Source organism: Camarhynchus parvulus, chromosome 24 (assembly GCF_901933205.1).
Source record: "Camarhynchus parvulus chromosome 24, STF_HiC, whole genome shotgun sequence".
Taxonomy (NCBI): Eukaryota; Metazoa; Chordata; class Aves; order Passeriformes; family Thraupidae; genus Camarhynchus; species Camarhynchus parvulus.
The window spans coordinates 2385782-2404154 of record NC_044594.1 but is presented as its reverse complement, the minus strand read 5'-3'; the positions used below and the strand labels follow the sequence as shown (position 1 = coordinate 2404154).

At 51.3% G+C, this 18373-nt stretch overlaps 1 protein-coding gene across 1 annotated transcript in view; it reads right to left on the bottom strand.

Moving 5' to 3' along the window:
* Positions 1-18373, bottom strand: part of POU2F3 (POU class 2 homeobox 3) — a 50152-nt gene that overhangs the window by 16919 nt on the left and 14860 nt on the right. Inside the window, 1 exon segment of the mRNA XM_030964959.1 lies at positions 12471-12505. Coding sequence (XP_030820819.1) covers positions 12471-12505 — 35 coding nt within the window.

The following is an 18373-nucleotide window of genomic DNA, read 5'->3' as shown; positions in this document are numbered from 1 at the left end:
GTTGCCTCCTCCTTTCCCAGTGCATCTGCCTCGGATTTGCAGAAAATGCCTGCAAATATGGAAAGAGTTTTCCTTGAGGGACCAAAAAAAGCCCAACCAAGGTTGAAATGATGAAATCCTCAGAGAATCACCTCGTGGGGGTGTTTGATGGGAGCTCTGCAAGCGAGAAACAGTGATTTGGGTAAAACCAGGAGCAGATCCCACTGGGATTGCTCAGGATCTTGGTTTTATAGGATGATCATGGATGGGGAAAGGGGAACGAGAAGTCGTGGAGAGACTTTGTTCCCACTGAATTTTACTCAGAAAAAATAACTGTTTAAGGGAAGCAACCTGGTCTGGTGGAAGCCTCGTTGCCCATGCCAAGGAATCTTCCAACCTGAACCATCCCATGGAAAAACAAGCAGGGCAAAGAGCAGGACCTGCAGATGCCCATGGCTGGGGTGAGGTGTGGGGGCTCTTGGCTGTGAATCTCCAGCACCTTCCTCCCTTTGGGGCCCGAGGGGAGGCCCAGGGCAGGGCTGGGAGCAGGTAACGGCAGCTGGAGGCACGGGAGCTCCTCTGGGCCAGGGCAGGAATCACACTTGCAAATCTCAAGTGGATGTTTGGATGTTTTCACAGCCTCGAAACAGGGTCAGCCCCCGAGCAAACCGAGTGAAAAACACAGGAAGGGTGACTGGCTGCAAAAGAGAGAGTCCCTTCCGAAGTTGGCTTGAACAGCTGCAAGGATGGATGGTTTCTTACCTATCTCTGGCCTAAACACAAAAACAAAAAGCAAAACAAACTAAGAAACACATTGAGGGTGATGGAAAATGATCAAAGCTCCGGAGCCCGCTTGCGTAACTGATTTGTGGAAGGTGTTTCATAAACATTTCATAAGAAGGAGAATTATGAAGAAAACATCTCCCAACCTGCCTGCAATTACTGCACAAACTCTTCCTTACCAGTAGGAAGAAGGGGAGAGGAAAAAAAAAAAAAAAGAGAAAGGTACATCTGTTTTGTAACTGATCTGTGAACTTCTGGCAAACGCTCGGCTCGTGAAAACATCCTGCAGACATCTTGGAGAGCTCTGGAAAACTGGGAAATTGGGAAGATTCTCCTCAGCAGCTCTGCTTGAATTCACTTCAGATTTCATGGGCTGGTGGATGGATCCTGCTGGTTGGGCTGGAGCCCTGCATGGGGAATCCCAGTTCAGGGATAATCTCAATGTCTTCCCCATCTATCAGAGCCCAAAACCCTCCCTGGGATGAGCTGGTGTGGCACACACAGTGTCCCATCATCCTCCTCACTCAGCCACCAATTCAGAGCCTCCAGTCCTCTCCCAAATCCCGGTCTGGATCTCTCCTATCCAAGCCCTGGCAGCCCTCTCCAGCCCCAGTTATCAGGCAGGAACCACATTAGTGGGGGATGCAGACACCCCCGTTTGTTGTGAAGCTCCTATTTAGCCAGTGACCTCTTTGAAACACATTTATCTGCCTCCACATCTGCCTTATCTGACAGTCAGAGCCGAGCTGGGGAGTTTGACTCACTCCCAGCCCTGCAGAGCAGAGGGGAGAGGAGGATCAGGTGCGCACAGAGGGTCTGGAGCACCCAGAGAAGGATGGCGAGAAGGAACAGCTCCGAGTCACCCCAAAACGCTTTGAGTCACCCCAAAGTGCTCTTCAGCACAGCAGGGCTGCCTCAAGCTGCCCCAAAACCCTTTGCCTGGGGCTCAGGGAGGAGGATTTAAGCTGGAAACAGGAATTAAGCTGGATCTAAGGCTCCCGCAGCTCCCTGAGCCTTCCCACCTTGGGATGGCGTAAGCGCTCCGCCGTGAATTACCCGCACACGTGGGCCCCATAAAATAAAAAACACACTAATAATAAATTATGGCAATAATAATAATAGTAATAATGGGGTTGCAATTACTATTTCCACATGTACTATCCTGCACATACAGCAGGGCTTAACAGCCACCTGGAAAGAAGGCAGAAAACCTTTATGTCAGCGCCACGATATTCACCCTGCAACGTTTGTATCCCGCTGAGGGCTGGGGATTTTTGGAAGCTGTCAGCGTGACAGAGAGGAATTCAGCGTGGGATCAACTCCCAAACTGTCCTAAAGCTCAGCCATGGCAAATTCAAATGCAATCCCAAACCTCAGCACACCTGCACGGCCCTCCACGAGGCCTTTGAGTTTATTAATTGAGGTGAGATCTGATAGGGTTTGGCCTCAGCTTCAGCTTGGGATGGAAATGGCGGTGCTGGAGTCAAAGTAGGGGTGGGAAGGCAAAACTTTGGGAGCAGCCAAGCTGCACACTCGACAGGAGAAAACAAACAGAACCACAGGCAGCTCTTGTGGGCTCTCTGATACAGCTCTTCCCTGGAATTTTTGCTTCCAAACAAACAGGGAAGAGAGAGAAGTCCCCCCCGTTGCTGTGCTGAACCTCAGATGATCACCTGTGGCACAGGGAGAGGAGAGCCACAGCAGAGGTGGGGAGAGCACCTGCCCTGCCTGGCCACGCTCAGGGCGACACCTGCTCAGGTGGGAGGGTCCTGCCCAGGACCCCACAGAGCCTCTGGGGGCTCCCAGGGGCACAGAACTGCTGGAAAAACACAGAAAAATCACCTTACAGCACATTCCCTCTCAGCAGGGACACCCAGGCACGTGGTACCTTCCCTGCGGGCATCCCAAACTGGGAGCATTTAACAGGAGATGCCATTTTCTTGGTCACAGTGGCCAGAACCTCCACTCAAAGCATGGGAAATGATTTTCCCACCATCAAGGCTGGGATTTCTGCCCTGTCTCCCTGCCAGGGCTCCCCGAGCTCCAGCCTCCCCATGGGTTGCAGCACTGCTCCCTGCACCTCGCTCTCTCCCCACATTTCACTTGCTCAACTCCCAAACCTCTCCAGGTTGGAGGGTCCTGCCCCACAGCCTGGGGGGCTCAGAGCCTCTGGGTGCTCCCAAGGGCACAGAACTGCTGGGAAAACACTGAAAAAAACACAGAAAAATCACCTTACAGCGCCTTCCCTCTCAGCAGGGATACCCAGGCACGTGGTACCTTCCCTGTGGGCATCCCAAACTGGGAGCATTTAACAGGAGATGCCGTTTTCTTGGTCACAGTGGTCACAACCTCCACTCAAAGCATGGGAAATGGGATCTGCCATGGATCCAGCCTGTCCAGATCCCCCTGCAGAGCCTTCCTGCCCTCCAGCAGATGAACACTCCCACCCAACTTGGTGTCATCTCCCAAATGACCGAGGGTGCGCTTGATCGTGTCATCCAGATCACTGACAAGGACATCGAAAGGAACTGTCCCCAGTACTGAGCTCTGGGGAACCCCACTTGTGACTGGATGCCAGGAGGGCATAACTACTCACCATCACTCCATGGTCCACCCACAACTTCGTTGCATGTGATACAACATACATTTAAAACTTGGCCTAAAATTTTGGGGATTCGTTTGGTTCGCGTAATTATTTAAAAAATAACTTGCGGGTTCTGACTTCCGAAAAAGCGAGTATTCAATCACTGTACAATTGAAAAATGTTTGAGGCATCTTAATTTGAATATTTTGTGATGAAGCATCATTTCCCACCATCAAGGCTGGGATTTCTGCCCTGTCTCCCTGCCAGGACTCCCCCAGCCTCCCCATGGGTTGCAGCACTGCTCCCTGCACCTCTCTCTCTCTCTCCACATTTCACTTGCCCAACTCCCAAACCTCTCCAGAACTCCACCTCTGCCTACACCTCCGTGCTTATCTGCTCTGCTCCCACCCTGGGCTGCATCCCTGCCCCTTTCCTTATCACCCTGATTTCACACACACCACTCCATGGCTTCTCCCCTGCCCTCCTGCAAGCTCACACAGGTCCCCTGGAGCCTGAGCACGTTCCTGCTCCACTCCAAATTTGCCTTATTGGGATTTTCGGGGCTGAGAATCTGCCCTGCATGAAAAAAAAATATATTTTTTTAATTTTATTTTTTTTTCCCATGCATCCCTTGCCCATGGCAGTGACAAATGCAAACACCTGGCTCTGTGTGGGTATCCTTGGGTGGGCACACACTCCCCAGCACATTTTAGGAGGAATTAGCTTAGAATCAGTCTGGGGCTGGCTCCATCCCAGCTCCACAGGCTTCTCCTGCTGGTCCCTGGCACTTTTGGCACTGGGAGAAGAGCAGGAGAAGATTGCAATAACCACACCGAAAAGTGCAATTAAAAGAGAAAGGGAGAGTGAGGGAGATGGGAGAGTGAGGAAGAAGATGGGAGAGTGAGGAAGAAGATGGGAGAGCATCACACAGGGTTTCATTTTGGCTGTGGGGATGAAGTCCAAGGGTTGGGGGAGCTCAGAGCCAGCTCTCTGCTCCCAACCCATGTGAATTCCACGGGCTGGGGAAGAAGCCAGGAGGGTCCCTGCTGGATAAACCCATTGATCCCACAGGGAACAATTATGGAGAGGGAGAAAATGCTGGATAAACCCACAGGAAGCATCTCTGGGGAGGGAGAAAATGTTGGATAAACCCATTGATCTCACCTCTGGGGAGGGAGAAAATGCTGGATAAACCCACAGGGAGAACCTCTGGGGAGGGAGAAAGTGCCCTTGGATGTCCAAAATTAGAGACCTTGCTGGGAACACATCGCCTTCCCCTCGCTGTGCTGGTGCAGGACAGGTACAGAGCCCCACCCTGGCTGGGTGGTGCAGGTTTGGGGGGAATTCTTGGAGCTCAGCAGATGAAAGGGCTCCAAGGACTCCGAGTCCTTCTCCTCATTAGTGGTGACTCCCTGGGAGTCGCATCCAGCGCAGCATTTTGTGCCATCCAAACCTCAAAAACGGTGCTGGGCCACCTGGGTTGTGACAGCCCTGCCCTGGGCTGAGTTTCTGGCGTGGAAAACAAGTTTTGTGACCCTGCAGAGAGATCCACGAAGCTGGGGCTTGTCCCTGGTGAGCACAGAAAGCGTTTCCTGCAGGGTGAGCAGGGAGTTTGCACGAAGATCTCTGGCTCTCCCTCTCAGGCAGATCTGGAGCAGCTGTACCGGGTGTTTTGCCAAGGAAACAGGTGTAGGAACCATGTTGTGAATGGAGTTTGCCCTTTAAAAGCAGGAGGGCAGGAGTTTGGGAAAGGACTGCAGCTGGATGTTGAGGAACATATAAAATGCAGCCAGCTCTGGGATGCTGTCAACAAATTAATTCAGTGGTTTCAGTCCATCTCCTGAGAAAAACAATTAAAAATGCCAAATCCTCGCTCCTAATTGCATCCCCCTTTCCCTCACAATTCCCCTGGCCTGTTTGGGAGCTCATTCCCAGCAAACTCAGAACAAACCCAGCCTGAAGAAGGGGTTCCTCTGCATATCTGTCCTAAGCAAAGCAGGGCCAGATTTAGGCACAGAGCACTTTCCCTGGAGCCAGGGCTTTCTCTGATGCTTTCCCAAAGGGCTGCATCTCAACGAGGAACCCGCACACAAGCAAATTTATGCAATCAGCCTGTCCCTAGGACAGAGCAGGGAGACTTCAAAAGGGAAAGGCCAGGGCAGAGCTGGGCTTAGATCCAGTGTCAGGCCCTGATTTCCAGCCAGGGGAGGCTCAAGAGATGAAAAGCAGATGCAAGATTTAGGCTGATGCCCTGGGGCGACGGGGAGAAGAGAGAGTGAAATCTGAATTGATCCCCAGAGGGGAGAAGGAAGCAGGATGTGAACCTCCCCTTGAGAGGAGGGCAAAACAGGACTGGGATGGAAATGTGGAGGGCAGACTGAAAGCTGAGCTACCCAAGCAGGAACAGCAATGGCATCCAGGGAGCACATGAGATCAGGGGGAGGTGGGAACAGGGAGCAGAATGAAAAACGATGAGAGAGATCTCCGGGGGGGAGGGAAGCCCTGGCGCAGTGAAATTAAATGCACAGGGAGTTTTGCATCCCAGATATTAATAACAAACTACCCAGCGAGCCGGGCCCTCCTGTGTGCCTTCAAAAGGATGGAGGGGAGGAAGAACTTGTCTGTGGTTGAGCACAAGACGATGAATCAGAGGATGGGAGTCCAGAACCCAGCTCTGAGCAGGGCCCTGGGTTTCAATCCAGCCCAATGTCCAGGGGCAAGCGGCCCACGAAGCATCCCCTGATCCCAGCTGCGATCACAGAGCCCAGCAGCCCTGGGAAAAGCCAGGCTGTGTCTGCAGGACACCCCCCCACCTCGCAGAGGCACCAAGGGATGCTGAGCCCATTAGCAAAGAGCCCTCAGACGTGTGGGTGGAAGGTACCAAACGAGGTCAGGGTGCTCATTAATGGCACCGAAAAGGGATTTTCACATCTCAGGTGCAGTTTGCCCGCTTTGAATCTCTCACATTGTGTGCCTACAGGACATCAGCTGGGGAGCCCTGAGATAGCTCACCCTGCTGCCTCAAAGCAGCTGCTGGAAATCCCACACAAACCTCCAAAATTGAAGTTTCTTTGGGCAAGGACTGCCAGTTGTGAACAGAACAGGGAGAGGAGTTAGATGAGGAGATCCTGAGGGGAAGGAACTCCTTCAGCACCTCCTGTGAGATCCCACACAAACCTCCAAAAGTAAAGTTTCTTTGGGCGAGGACTCTCAGATATGAACAGAACAGGGAAAGGAGTTAGACAAGGAGGTCGTGAGGGGAGGGAACACCTTCAGCACCTCCTGAGAGAGCAGGGCAGAAACACACAGGATGCTTGACCTGGTTTGAGAAAGGAGGAATTTTCAACAGACCCATCTGGAAAGGCTTTCTAGGAAGCCTGTTGGAAATCCATATCCCTACTCCATCCCCTGACTGGGGTGAACCAAAGGCAGCAAAGAACAGGAATAAAGAACCAGCAGTGAAGCTGAAGCCGGGCCCTGCTCAGGCACCTCAGAGCCTGCCTGCCTGTCTGTCCTAAACTCTGTCAAATCTCCCAGCCAGATCAGCTTCAGATTGATGTGATGGATGATAATGACAGGTTTGATAAACAAATGACAGCCTGTCCTGCAAGGTCGGCCTTTTGCTGGCATGAAGAGTGCCTGGCACATTTGGGTAGGGAGCAGGGGCAGACCCTGCCCAGCTCTGCTCACACAAAAACCTGTCAGCATCATTTCAAGGGGGACAAAAACCTGTCAGCATCATTTCAAGGGGGACCAAAACCTGTCAGCATCATTTCAAGGCGGACATTTCCCCTCCCAGCTCTGGAGTGGGGAAACCCAGAGCATGACGGGGAATATTTCTGTGTCTGCTCTGGGGTGCCCTGACCACCAGGGCAGCGCTGACTTTGACCCTCATGCGTGGGGAAAGCTTCCCAGACTTCAAGATAGACTGGAATCCACAAAAGTGTGAAATTTAGAGATTACAGAGAGAAATTTAGATTATAGAGAGCAGTGCAGGTGTATCACTTGGTGGGAATTTGAGGTTTTGGGATTTTTAGTGTGTTGTGGATGGAAGCAAGATGGAGGGCACAGGGTGTGGTCCTGGGTTTCTTCTCCATGGGTTTGGGTGGCATTTTGTAATTGGGCAGAAAAGTCTGCATTGGGGGATCTGTGGGATCAGTTATTGGGTTAAAAGGGAAAATAATCCAGGTGTCAGTTCTTAATTGGATAGTTTAGTCTTAAAAGACCTTGGAACAAGAGCTTGTTGGCCATTTTGTGCCTTGCTGCAGAACTCATGGCTGTGAGACTGTTTCACTGATAAGAAATAATAAACACCTGAGTGTGAACATGAACTGCTGCCCCAAGTGCCTTCAATCCAGACCCAGAGAAACCCAAAACTGGGACCCCCACAAGGGAGGGCTTGCAGAGGAGCTCTCATTCCCTCCCTGGAAGGAAGAGAGCTGATGCTGCATTGCTCCCTGGACCAACAAGGTGCTGCCACCACTTCCCTGCTGGAAAGTGCATTGCCCTGCATCGTCCCCATGCTCTGCACAGCATGCAGCTGTGCATTGTCCTTATGCAGCTGTGAATTCTCCTAATTCCCTGCACAGAATGCAGCTGTGCATTGTCCTTATGCAGCTGTGCATTGTTCCCATTCTCTGCACAGAATGCAGCTGTGCATTGCCCTCATTCTCTGCACAGAATGCAGCTGTGCATTGCCCTCCTGCAGCTGTGCATTCTCCTAATTCCCTGCACAGAATGCAGCTGTGCATTGCTCTCCTGCAGCTGTGCATTGTCCCCATTCTCTGCACAGAATGCAGCTGTGCATTGCCTCCTGCAGCTGTGCATCTCTAATCCCTGCACAGAATGCAGCTGTGCATTGCTCTCCTGCAGCTGTGCATTGTCCCCATTCTCTGCACAGAATGCAGCTGTGCATTGCCCTCATTCTCTGCACAGAATGCAGCTGTGCATTGCCCTCCTGCAGCTGTGCATTCTCCTAATTCCCTGCACAGAATGCAGCTGTGCATTGCTCTCCTGCAGCTGTGCATTGTCCCCATTCTCTGCACAGAATGCAGCTGTGCATTGCCCTCCTGCAGCTGTGCATTGCCCTTATTCTCTGCACAGAATGCAGCTGTGCATTGCTCTCCTGCAGCTGTGCATTGTCCCCATTCCCTGCACAGAATGCAGCTGTGCATTGCCCTCCTGCAGCAGTGCATGGGTGCACAGCTCCCTGAGCTGGGCTCAGCCCTCACACCACTCACACAAGCCCTGGCACCTCCCAAAACCATCAGCCCTCCATCCCCGTGTGCTCCCCAGCATTATCCCAGGGCTCAGCTCCAGACACCTGGCTCTGCAGAGCAGCTACAAAAACAAACAATCCTGCATTTCCTACAGGGGAATCAAACCCCAGCCGAGCTGGGAGACCGCAGCACCTGGGCAGGATCAGCACCTGGGCAGGATCAGCTCCCATTGCAGCACTCCCAGCCCTTGTCCTGCTCCCAGTTTGAGGCAAATTCTGCCATTTTCACTCCGATCTGTCCCTGGCCACCATCCCAGCCCATCAGGAGGCAGGTGATGTCCCTGTGCAGGCTGCCAGCAGCGAAGGTGAAAGTTTCTTGCTGTGCCTTTGCATTTCCCTGGCCATAAACAGGAAACAAGCAGCATTAGACTCACTAAATAAAAAAAAAAAAAAGCCAAACCAGATAGGCAAGGCTGAAGATGCTGCTTTTTCCATCCACACCCTTTTCCCTCTCATTCACATACAAATTACTGTTGCATCCAGGTGGGAGGAGAGTTTGAAGAGGGGAGGGAAAGGGGGGAGAGCAGAGATGTTTGCCAAATAGGCTGAGGGATCAGAGGCAGCTTTCTCATAAAGCACAGGGCTGACCCACAAACTGCTCGAAAAACCTCAAAATCCGCAAGAGTTTCCCTCCCTGCCCCGTTTGCAGGGTGAGAGCAGCCCCAGCAGGGAATTGGGAGGCAGGGATGGGGTCTAACCAGGTCACTCCACCCTTCCCATGCCGCCTGGAGCACAACTCGGGAGGGAGGGAGGGAAGCAGACCTGAAATGTAGGCCATCTACAAAGGCTGGGGGAGAGGCTTAAACGATGTGAGATTTATGATCTTCAAAGCGATTAGAGCCCAGCACTCCAAATAAAGGCAAAGAGAGCTCCTGCAGTCAGTTTGGAGTTGGGTTTCAAACCATCCTACCCTGGCTTCGGTTTGAAAACTTGAATTGCAAGCTAACGAAAAAAAAAAACAAACCCATCCAAAACCAACCTCAAACCCCAAACCAAATTAAAAAACCCACCAACCTCCGCCCCTAATGAAAGAGCACAGCACCTGATTTTACATGAAAACACTTTGATATTTCCAGCTCTCCTCTCTTCCTTTTTTCTCGTCATTTGAAATCTATTTGCTGAGTTGAGGATGAATTCAGCAACAGCTGAGGTCAACCCTAAATGTGAGTGTGGAGCCCGTGTGTGTTTGGGCTCCTGCTCGTTTAAGAGAATAATTTAAAATAATAATTATTATTTAAAATAACAATACTTTCAAATAGCGATTATTATTTTAAATAATAACGATTTAAAATCACTCTACCCATGGCCTTGGGAGGGCCAAGAGAGGGAGACAAAGAGCCTTGCACAGGTCTGTGTCCACTCAGGGCCTGTTGCATCCCATCCCTGGCATCACTGCAAACCCCCTTGGTGGGCTCTGGGCAATCACAGCAGATTAGAAATAAAATAAAACAATAAAACCAGCTCGTTCAGAGTATTTTGCTTTTTAAACCCGGCTAAATCCCCAGCTAAGTTGGCTGTTCAGTTACACAGACAAGCTGGAATAAATGAATTGGATTTTGTGGCGCCGTTTGGGTGGAAGGAGGAAAATGAAAGTGGAAATGCTGCAAAAAAAACCCAAAAAAACCAAAAAAACCCCAAAAAAACAAAACAAAAAAAACCAACCCCCCCCAAAAAACACACAACAAAAAAAAAAAACCCAAAAACACAAAAAAACCCCAAAACACAAAAAACCCCAAAACCACAAAAAACCCCCAAAAAACACAAAAAAAACCCCCCAAAACCACAAAAACCCAAAAAACACAAAAACCCCCAAAACACAAAAACCCCAAAACCACAAAAAACCCCCAAAACCACCAAAAAAACCCCCAAAACACAAAAAAAAACCCACCAAAAAACAACCCACCCCCCAAAAAAACCCCAAAAACCCAAAAAACCCCAAAAAAGCCAAAAAAACCCAAAAAACCCAAACATAAGCCCACAATTTCTTTTTAGGAGGAGGATATTGCTACTACCTGCAAACCTGGCTGCCCCCACAGCTTTCCCCAATTAACCCCATCCCAGGTGCCAGCTCCAGCCCCTCTGTGGTGCTGCCATGGCCGAAGCACCTCGTGCTCGTTCCTATCTGCAATAATTTCCTTTTCCCAGCCCTGGTGAGCAGAGCGGATCCTGGCTGGATCCTTCTCCGTGCTCTGGGCTGCAGACACAGGGCTTTTTGTTTGCAGCCGGGGATTCCAAACTCCTGGAAGATGGCTGAGCGTGTCAGGACACCTTTGGTAGGAAAAGGGAGACCCACCCAAGGCTGCAGCAGCCAAAGCAAACAAACAAACAGAGCTGTGGCTGACATTTGTCACTGCACTGCCACCGAGGCGAGCTGGAGGCACAAAAAGCCACGTGGGGAAGGTGCAGCTGCTCATGGGGAGTGTTTGGGAAGGGTTGGAGCCCTGGGATTTGGGGGGATGCACATGGGAAGAGGATGGGTGGCTGTGCCAGCATCAGGCCTCGAGTCTGTGCATGGAGTCGCAGCGCCTTGCGCATCCCAGCTGCCGCCCTGCAGTCCTGCAGCAGGGCACGTTTGGCTCTCCAGGCTCCCCTTGGCCTTGCCAGGGCTCAGACCAGCTCTGCTGGCCACAGGAGGAGTCAGCTCTGGGCTCAGAGAGCATTTTCCTGGAATCCCAGAATGCTTTTCAGACAGCATTTTCCTGAAATCCCAGAACGTTTTGGGCTGGAAGGAGCCTTAAAGCTCCTTCTCTTCTCAAATCCCATCCCATCCCACCCCTGCCATGGCAGGGATGCCTCCCACAGCCCCAGGCTGCTCCAACCCCAATGTCCAGCCTGGCTTTGGCACTGCCAGGGGTGCAGGGGCAGCCCCAGCTGCTCTGGGCACCCTGTGCCTGCCCCCGAGGGCTCCAGAGGGGCTGTCACCTCCTGATGTGGCACTCAGGGATTCTCAGGAAGGCCTGCAGGCACTCAGGGAAGGCTTTAAAAGCAGGGGGAGAGGAGCACCCACAGCAGGGCCACGGCCCCTCAGCTGCTCTTTGTGCAGTTGGGGTTTGCTTGCCCCATTTTTTATCTGCTGCCTTGCAGACAGGAATTCGACTCCAAAACCTCAAACCAGCTCATTTTTGGTGCTGAGGCAGCCCCTTGCCTTTGTCCCTGCCCACCACGGTGCTGGCAGTGCCAATGTCACAGCACTGGGGCTTTGAGGATGGATTTGCACCTTTGCCACCATCACTGAGGCGCTTTTTGTTTATAAATGATGATTTAAAAAACTGTAAAAGCCAAAAAACCCCTCGAGCAAATGGTCATTTAAAGGAACTCTGTAATTAGCTGAACTTCTATGAATTAGGGAAAAGGAAAGCAGAGGTGCAATCTGTCATTGTATCACACAAGGGGAACTGGAAGCAAATTCTGTGGTTTCTTTCTGACCTAACAGTTTTTATCTCTTTGCAGCATGATGAGGAAATTAAAAAACAGCCATTCCAGAAAGAGGAAAAATAAAAATAAATTAAAAAAACCCCAAACAGCTATTCCAGAAAGGGGGAAAATAAAAATAAATAAAAAATAAAAATAAATAAAAATAAAAAAACCAGCTATTCCAGAAAGGGGAAAAATAAAATAAATTAAAAAAAAACAAAACAGCTATTCCAGAAAGGGGAAAATAAAAATAAAATAAAAAATTAAAAAAACAGCCATTCCAGAAAGGGGAAAAATAAAAATAAATTAAAAAAATTAAAACCAGCCATTCCAGAAAGGGGAAAAATAAAAATAAATAAAAAACAGCCATTCCAGAAAGGGGAAAAATAAAAATAAATAAAAAACAGCCATTCCAGCCAGGGAGCATCTTACCTGCCTGTTAAAGTCCAGCCCATTCTGTTCATTCCCTGCAAGGAAACAAAGAGAAAAACATCTCAGTGGTAATGACAGCACTGGTGGGAGATTTCCAGAACTTGGGACACACACAACCAAAAAATTGGCCCTGGAAGAGCAAGGAGAGGAGGAGGAGGGTGCAGAAATGGAAGGATGAAGGCTTGTGCAGCATTTAGGTGGTGCCAGCCTCTTGCTGAGGGCTAATGAAAGTGTTCCTGCCTGGGAGACACCTGGCCAAGGGTGGGGGAGAGCACGAGGGAGATTCCAGCAGGGGTGAGCTGGAGGACATCACAAACGCGCAGGGGAGCCCAGGGCTAAGTGTGGGAAAGGCCAGCAGGGGAGGTGGCCAGGGCTGCTCAGCCAGGACCTTCAGGAACTGGGTAATTGTGGGTACCTGGAGGAACACAGGGTGCCGTGGGGTTGTGCTCCAGAGGCGTCTCCTTGATTCCAAAAGAGATTGGCAGGCACAGGGGGAAAAAAATCAGACAGGTTCCAGCCTGAAGGTACCGCACAGGCCCTCACTCATTCCCCTTTGATGATAAACATCCCCCCCTCACCATCACACCTGCCAAATTCATCAGAAACATCACAGAGCAAAGGTTGTGCTCCCCACAGATCCCAGTGCTGGAAGGGATTCCACGAAGCTCTGGAGCTGCAGAGGCAACCCCAAGACACCCCTTAATTCCCCAGGCCTTTCCCTGCCAGTGCAGCCCGGTTTGTGATAAAAGCCTGGAATTGTTCTCATCCCGCTGGCACAAGCCCCCAGGCCTCCTGCTCCTGCTGTTTTTTCCAGGATAACCTTCCCCACAAAGCAGAGCCCTGGGATCTGATCAAGCTCCAACACATTTTCCAGCAGTTCAGGGCTCCTGCAAAGAGCTGGGGAGAGGCTGTGCAGGCAGGAGGGCAAATCCAGCTCTCCCATGGACTTTCCTCAGCTGAACGAGCCCTTTATCCTTTCCCAGCACACATTTTTCCATGCACAGAGCATTCCCAGGTGAGCCAGCCTGGATCCTGAGGGGGAGTGTGCTCGGTACAATTATCCACGGATGGCAAAACATTGGAGAGTCAGGGATAACAGAGCTTGGTGGCTGCTCTCTGCTGTCTAGAACCAGCCCTGGAGATTTAATCTGGGACATTTGAAAAGCACTGACTGTGGAAACAGAGCTGTGGGGTTGTGCTATCGAGCAGGGCCACGGCACAACGAGCTGCTGCCCCCTCAGTTTGACATCTGCTCACCCTCTGCACCTCGAGCAGCTCTCCAATTTCAGATTGGAGCTTCTCCTCAATCTGAAATCTCCTCACCATCCATACCCCAGCCAGCTCTGAGCTTCCCCTCCAGTTTGAGATTTCCATTTCCTCACCCCCTGCACCCAACCCTCAATTTGAAATCTCCTCACCATCCACACTCCATCCAGCTCTGAGTTTCCCCCTCAATTTGAAATCTCCATCTCCTCACCCTCTGCACCTCAATCAGCTCTGAGCTTTGCCCCAATCTGAAATCTCCTCACCATCCACACCCCACCCGGCTCTGAGTTTCCCCCTCAATTTGAAACCTCCATCTCCTCACCCTCTGCACCTCAATCAGCTCTGAACTTTCCCCCAATCTGAAATCTCCATCTCCTCACCATCCACGCACCCCTACCAGGTCTGAGCTTCCCCCTCAATTTGAAATCTCCATCTCCTCACCATCCACACCCCATCCAGCTCTCAGCTTCCCCTCCAGTTTGGGATCTCCATCTCCTCACCCCCTGCACCCCATCCCCTCTGAGCCCTCTCCCACAGCCTGGCTGCATCTCTGCCCTGCTCTTCCTGCCTTCCTCCCACCCTGCTGTCTCCCTCTCCAGTCCCAGCCCTCTATCTCTTTTCCCCTGTGCAATTCCCTCTCTCCAACCCCCTCTGCTCCCTGTCCAGCTCTCTCCAGCTGCTCCCTCCCCAGGAATGGGGCTCATTCATTGCCTTCCAGCTCCATTCCAGCCCCAAAAGCCAAGGAGGGCACATCCAGCGATGGGAATGCTGATAGCGTTAATGGGTGATCACAATCAGCATCCACACACCTGAGCAGGATCGCGGGAGCATCTTCAAGGCCCGCAGTTTCTACCTTTGAAACCCCCACGGGGGGTGTGGGGGGGTGTTTGATTCCATCTGCAGGCAGCAGCTGAAGGGGAGCAAAGCCAGCAGGGAAGGAGGAAATAAAAGTTCCCAGCTGCTAAAATAGAACAGGAAGGAAAAGGTAATCTCCTGGTTTCTTGGAGACAGGAGTTTCACTCACGTTCAGCGGTGATGAGGCAAGATTCAAAGAGCTGCAGGGGAATCCCTGGTCCCAGTGAGTCACCAGCACTCACCCCAAAACTTGGAACCCGAGAGGAGCAGCTGGAACGGAGCTTCCCTGTTCAGCCCCACATCCTCCAGCACAGCCTTTCCCTGTCACAGACATCTTTTATGAAAAATCCCTTTCCTTAGGATTTTTCCTCCTGAGAAGCTGAGAGGCCTCAAGAACAAAATGTAAACAATGGTTATCTGCTGCTGTGGAATGCAACAGGTGCATCTGTGATTGGGCTCATGTGGTTGTTTCTAATTAATGGCCAATCACAGTCCAGCTGGCTCGGACTCTCTATCTGAGCCACAAGCCTTTGTTATCATTCTTTCTTTTTCTATTCTTAGCCAGCCTTCTGATGAAATCCTTTCTTCTATTCTTTTAGTATAGTTTTAATATAATATATACCATAAAATAATAAATCAAGCCTTCTGAAACACGGAGTCAGATCCTCGTCTCTTCCCTCATCCCCAGACCCCTGTGAACACCGTCACATTTCCCTGCACAGAATTTCTTCCCTGCACAGCCCCACATCCTCCAGCACAGCCCCAAATCGCCCTGCACAGCCTTTCCCTCTCCCCACAAGCCCATGACACACTCAAACCTTTTCTTTCCCCTACAAAGTCACCCACATCATCCTCCAAGTCCCTGCAGATCAACAAGGGGGGGATTTGGGAGCACCCCACCAGGAATTCTGTGCCAGATGGGCAAATATTCCAGAGCCTGGCACTCTCTGGGGCGCCAGGGACAGACAGATGGAGCAAGAGGCAGCTCCAGAGGCCATTCCTGCCCCTGCCTGAGCCACCCATCTCCCTGGCACCAACGGCCCTCTGGAGATGACAATTCCTCCTGGCTGACTCCAAAGGGACCCAGGGGCAACCAGTTCAGCCTTAGATGTCCAAGAGGGAGAGATTTAAATCTGGGAGGGGTGATTTGTGCTGCCAGTGGTTATGTAAATGGGAGCTGGATACACAAATCACCAGGCTTTGGGCATAGATTTATTTGCAAACAAATCTGGCCCCCTTTTTTTTTTTGGGCACAGATTTATTTGCAAACAAATCTGGCCCCCTTTTTTTTTTGGGGCACAGATTTATTTGCAAACAAATCTGGCCCCCCTCTTTTTTTTTTTTTCTGTTTCAGTAAATGTAAGAGTCAAGTGATTGCAGCTGTGAGCCAAGGTTTGGGTGTGATAGGGATAACAACTCTCCTCTTTCAGTTGAGCTGTAACTTTCCTATAAAATGCTTTACAAAAATAGCCTCAGTTTCCTCCCAGTTTCTGTCAACATCAGGACTCACACTGCAGCACTCATTCCTCTCCTTAAAGGAACGAGCTGTTCAAACAGTCTGCACTTAAGATTTAATCTTCTCTAGCTCCAGGAGATAAAAAGAAAGAAAAGTGTAAGTGGCAGCAGATTCTCTCTGCTGCTGCAAACTGCCAGAACTCCACTCATTTTAATGGAGCCTCAGCCCAGCCAACAACTTAATTTTTTTTTGCTGCACCAGCCAGACACAATGGCATCCAGAACCTCCAGAATCTGCTAGATCAGTCCTCCCCTTGCTGAAATTCCACGGGGCTGGGGAATCCCTGTGTCACAGACATCTTTTATGGAAAATCCTTTCCTGAGGATTTTTCCTCCTGAGAAGCTCAGAGGCCTCAGGAACAAAATGTAAGCAATGGTTATCTGCTGCTGTGGAATGCAACAGGTGCATCTGTGATTGGTCTCATGTGGTTGTTTCTAATTAATGGCCAATCACAGTCCAGCTGGCTCGGACAGAGAGCCTGAGCCACAAACCTTTGTTATCATTCCTTCCTATTCTATTCTTAGCCAGCCTTCTGATGAAATCCTTTCTTCTATTCTTTTAGTATAGTTTTAATGTAATATATATCATAAAATAATAAATCAAGCCTCCTGAAACATGGAGTCAGATCCTCGTCTCTTCCCTCACCCAAGAACCCCTGTGAGCACGGTCACATCCCTGGGATTTCAGTGGGGAAAGGCAGCAATTCCCAGCAGGTCTCCCATCCCCAAGGCTTCACCCTGCTGCTCTGGGTGCTTGGAAGAGCTGAGATAAGCTCAGCTGGCTCCCCAAGCCAGCAGCCCAGGGTTGTGCTGCTCTCCTTGGTTCACCTGGCAGCTGTTTTGCATAGCCCTGGCATCAGATCTGGTGCGAGTTTGCCTGGGGAGGTTTCTCTGGGGATGGGCAGTTCCCCCCAGCCGCTGCCATTCCCTGGAAAAAGCCAGGCACAGGGATGGATCCACGGGGAGCTGCAGAGCCAGTCCAGCCCTACAGGATAAAAACACCCGCGTGGGGGAAAAGGAAAATCAGGGTGGCCTTCATCTTCACACGGGCAGGTGTCACCTGCAGGGAGTGACAGCAGCAGGGCTCATCCTGCACTCTGAGCTCAGCCCGGGCTCTGCAGGGACCGGGGATGAGGAGGGGATCCCTGGAGGTTCAGAGGATGGGGAGGGGATCGCTGGAAGGACAGGGGGATGAGGAGGGGATCAATCCCTGCAGGGACAGGGGATCAAGAGGGGATCCCTAGAGGGATGAGGAGAGGATCCCTGGAAGTTCAGAGGATGAGGAGGGGATCCCTGCAGGGACAGGGGGATGAGGAGGTGATCCCTGGAAGGAGATCAGGGGGATGAGGAGAGGATCCCTGGATACAGAGGATGAGGAGGTGATCCCTGCAGGGACAGGGGATGAGGAGGGGATCCCTGGAAGGACAGGGGATGAGGGAGGGACAGAGGATGAGGAGGTGATCCCCGGAGGTTCAGAGGATGAGGAGGGGATCCCTGGAAGGACAGGGGGATGAGGAGGAGATCAATCCCTGCAGGGACAGGGGATCCCTAGAGGGATGAGGAGGGCATCCCAGCCTGCAGCAGGTGTTGGGGAATTCCTGCAGGGATGTTTGGGAGGGAAATGGGAACGGCTGGGGGAGCAGGGCCAGGCAGACACCAGGCAGGGGGTTCAGCTGCCTGGGCTGAGATTCTGAAACTCTCCAGTGCCTCACTGGGGGCCAATTGCTGCAGGCTCCCTTTGCAGCCCTGCAGGGGAAGCAGCAGCTTCCAGAGGGCAACTCTGGCCCTGAGAGAGATGGCACAGGGATGAATCACCCTCTGCAGGTCCCTGCTCCCTGCCTGGGGTGAGCAGCTCAGGCCGCAGCCTCAGAGCATCCAATATCTAAAATTAAGATTAATCTCACCTACCCTGGAGATTTTAGCACCCTGTGTGAGGAGGCAGAATGCCATGAGAGATTGGCGGAGCAGGCTGGGTGCAGGGGAAGCATTTCAAGGGGCGTTTCTGATAAATTCACTGGTCCCAATCTCTCACCTCAAACAAGGTGTGAAGTTCAGAGATTGCCCAAGTGCTGGTAGGGAGAAGAGTGGCAATTACTGTAACTATAACCAGTACTTGTCCCACGAGCTGTAAATGAAGCCAAATGCTCACCTGCACTGAAGGAATGAGCAAACCAAGACATTCAGCATGAAATACTCTTCAGGATTTCCACTGATTTTGGAAATTCAGGCAAAAACCAAGGCAGAGCCTTCACGCTGCTGTTCCCAGG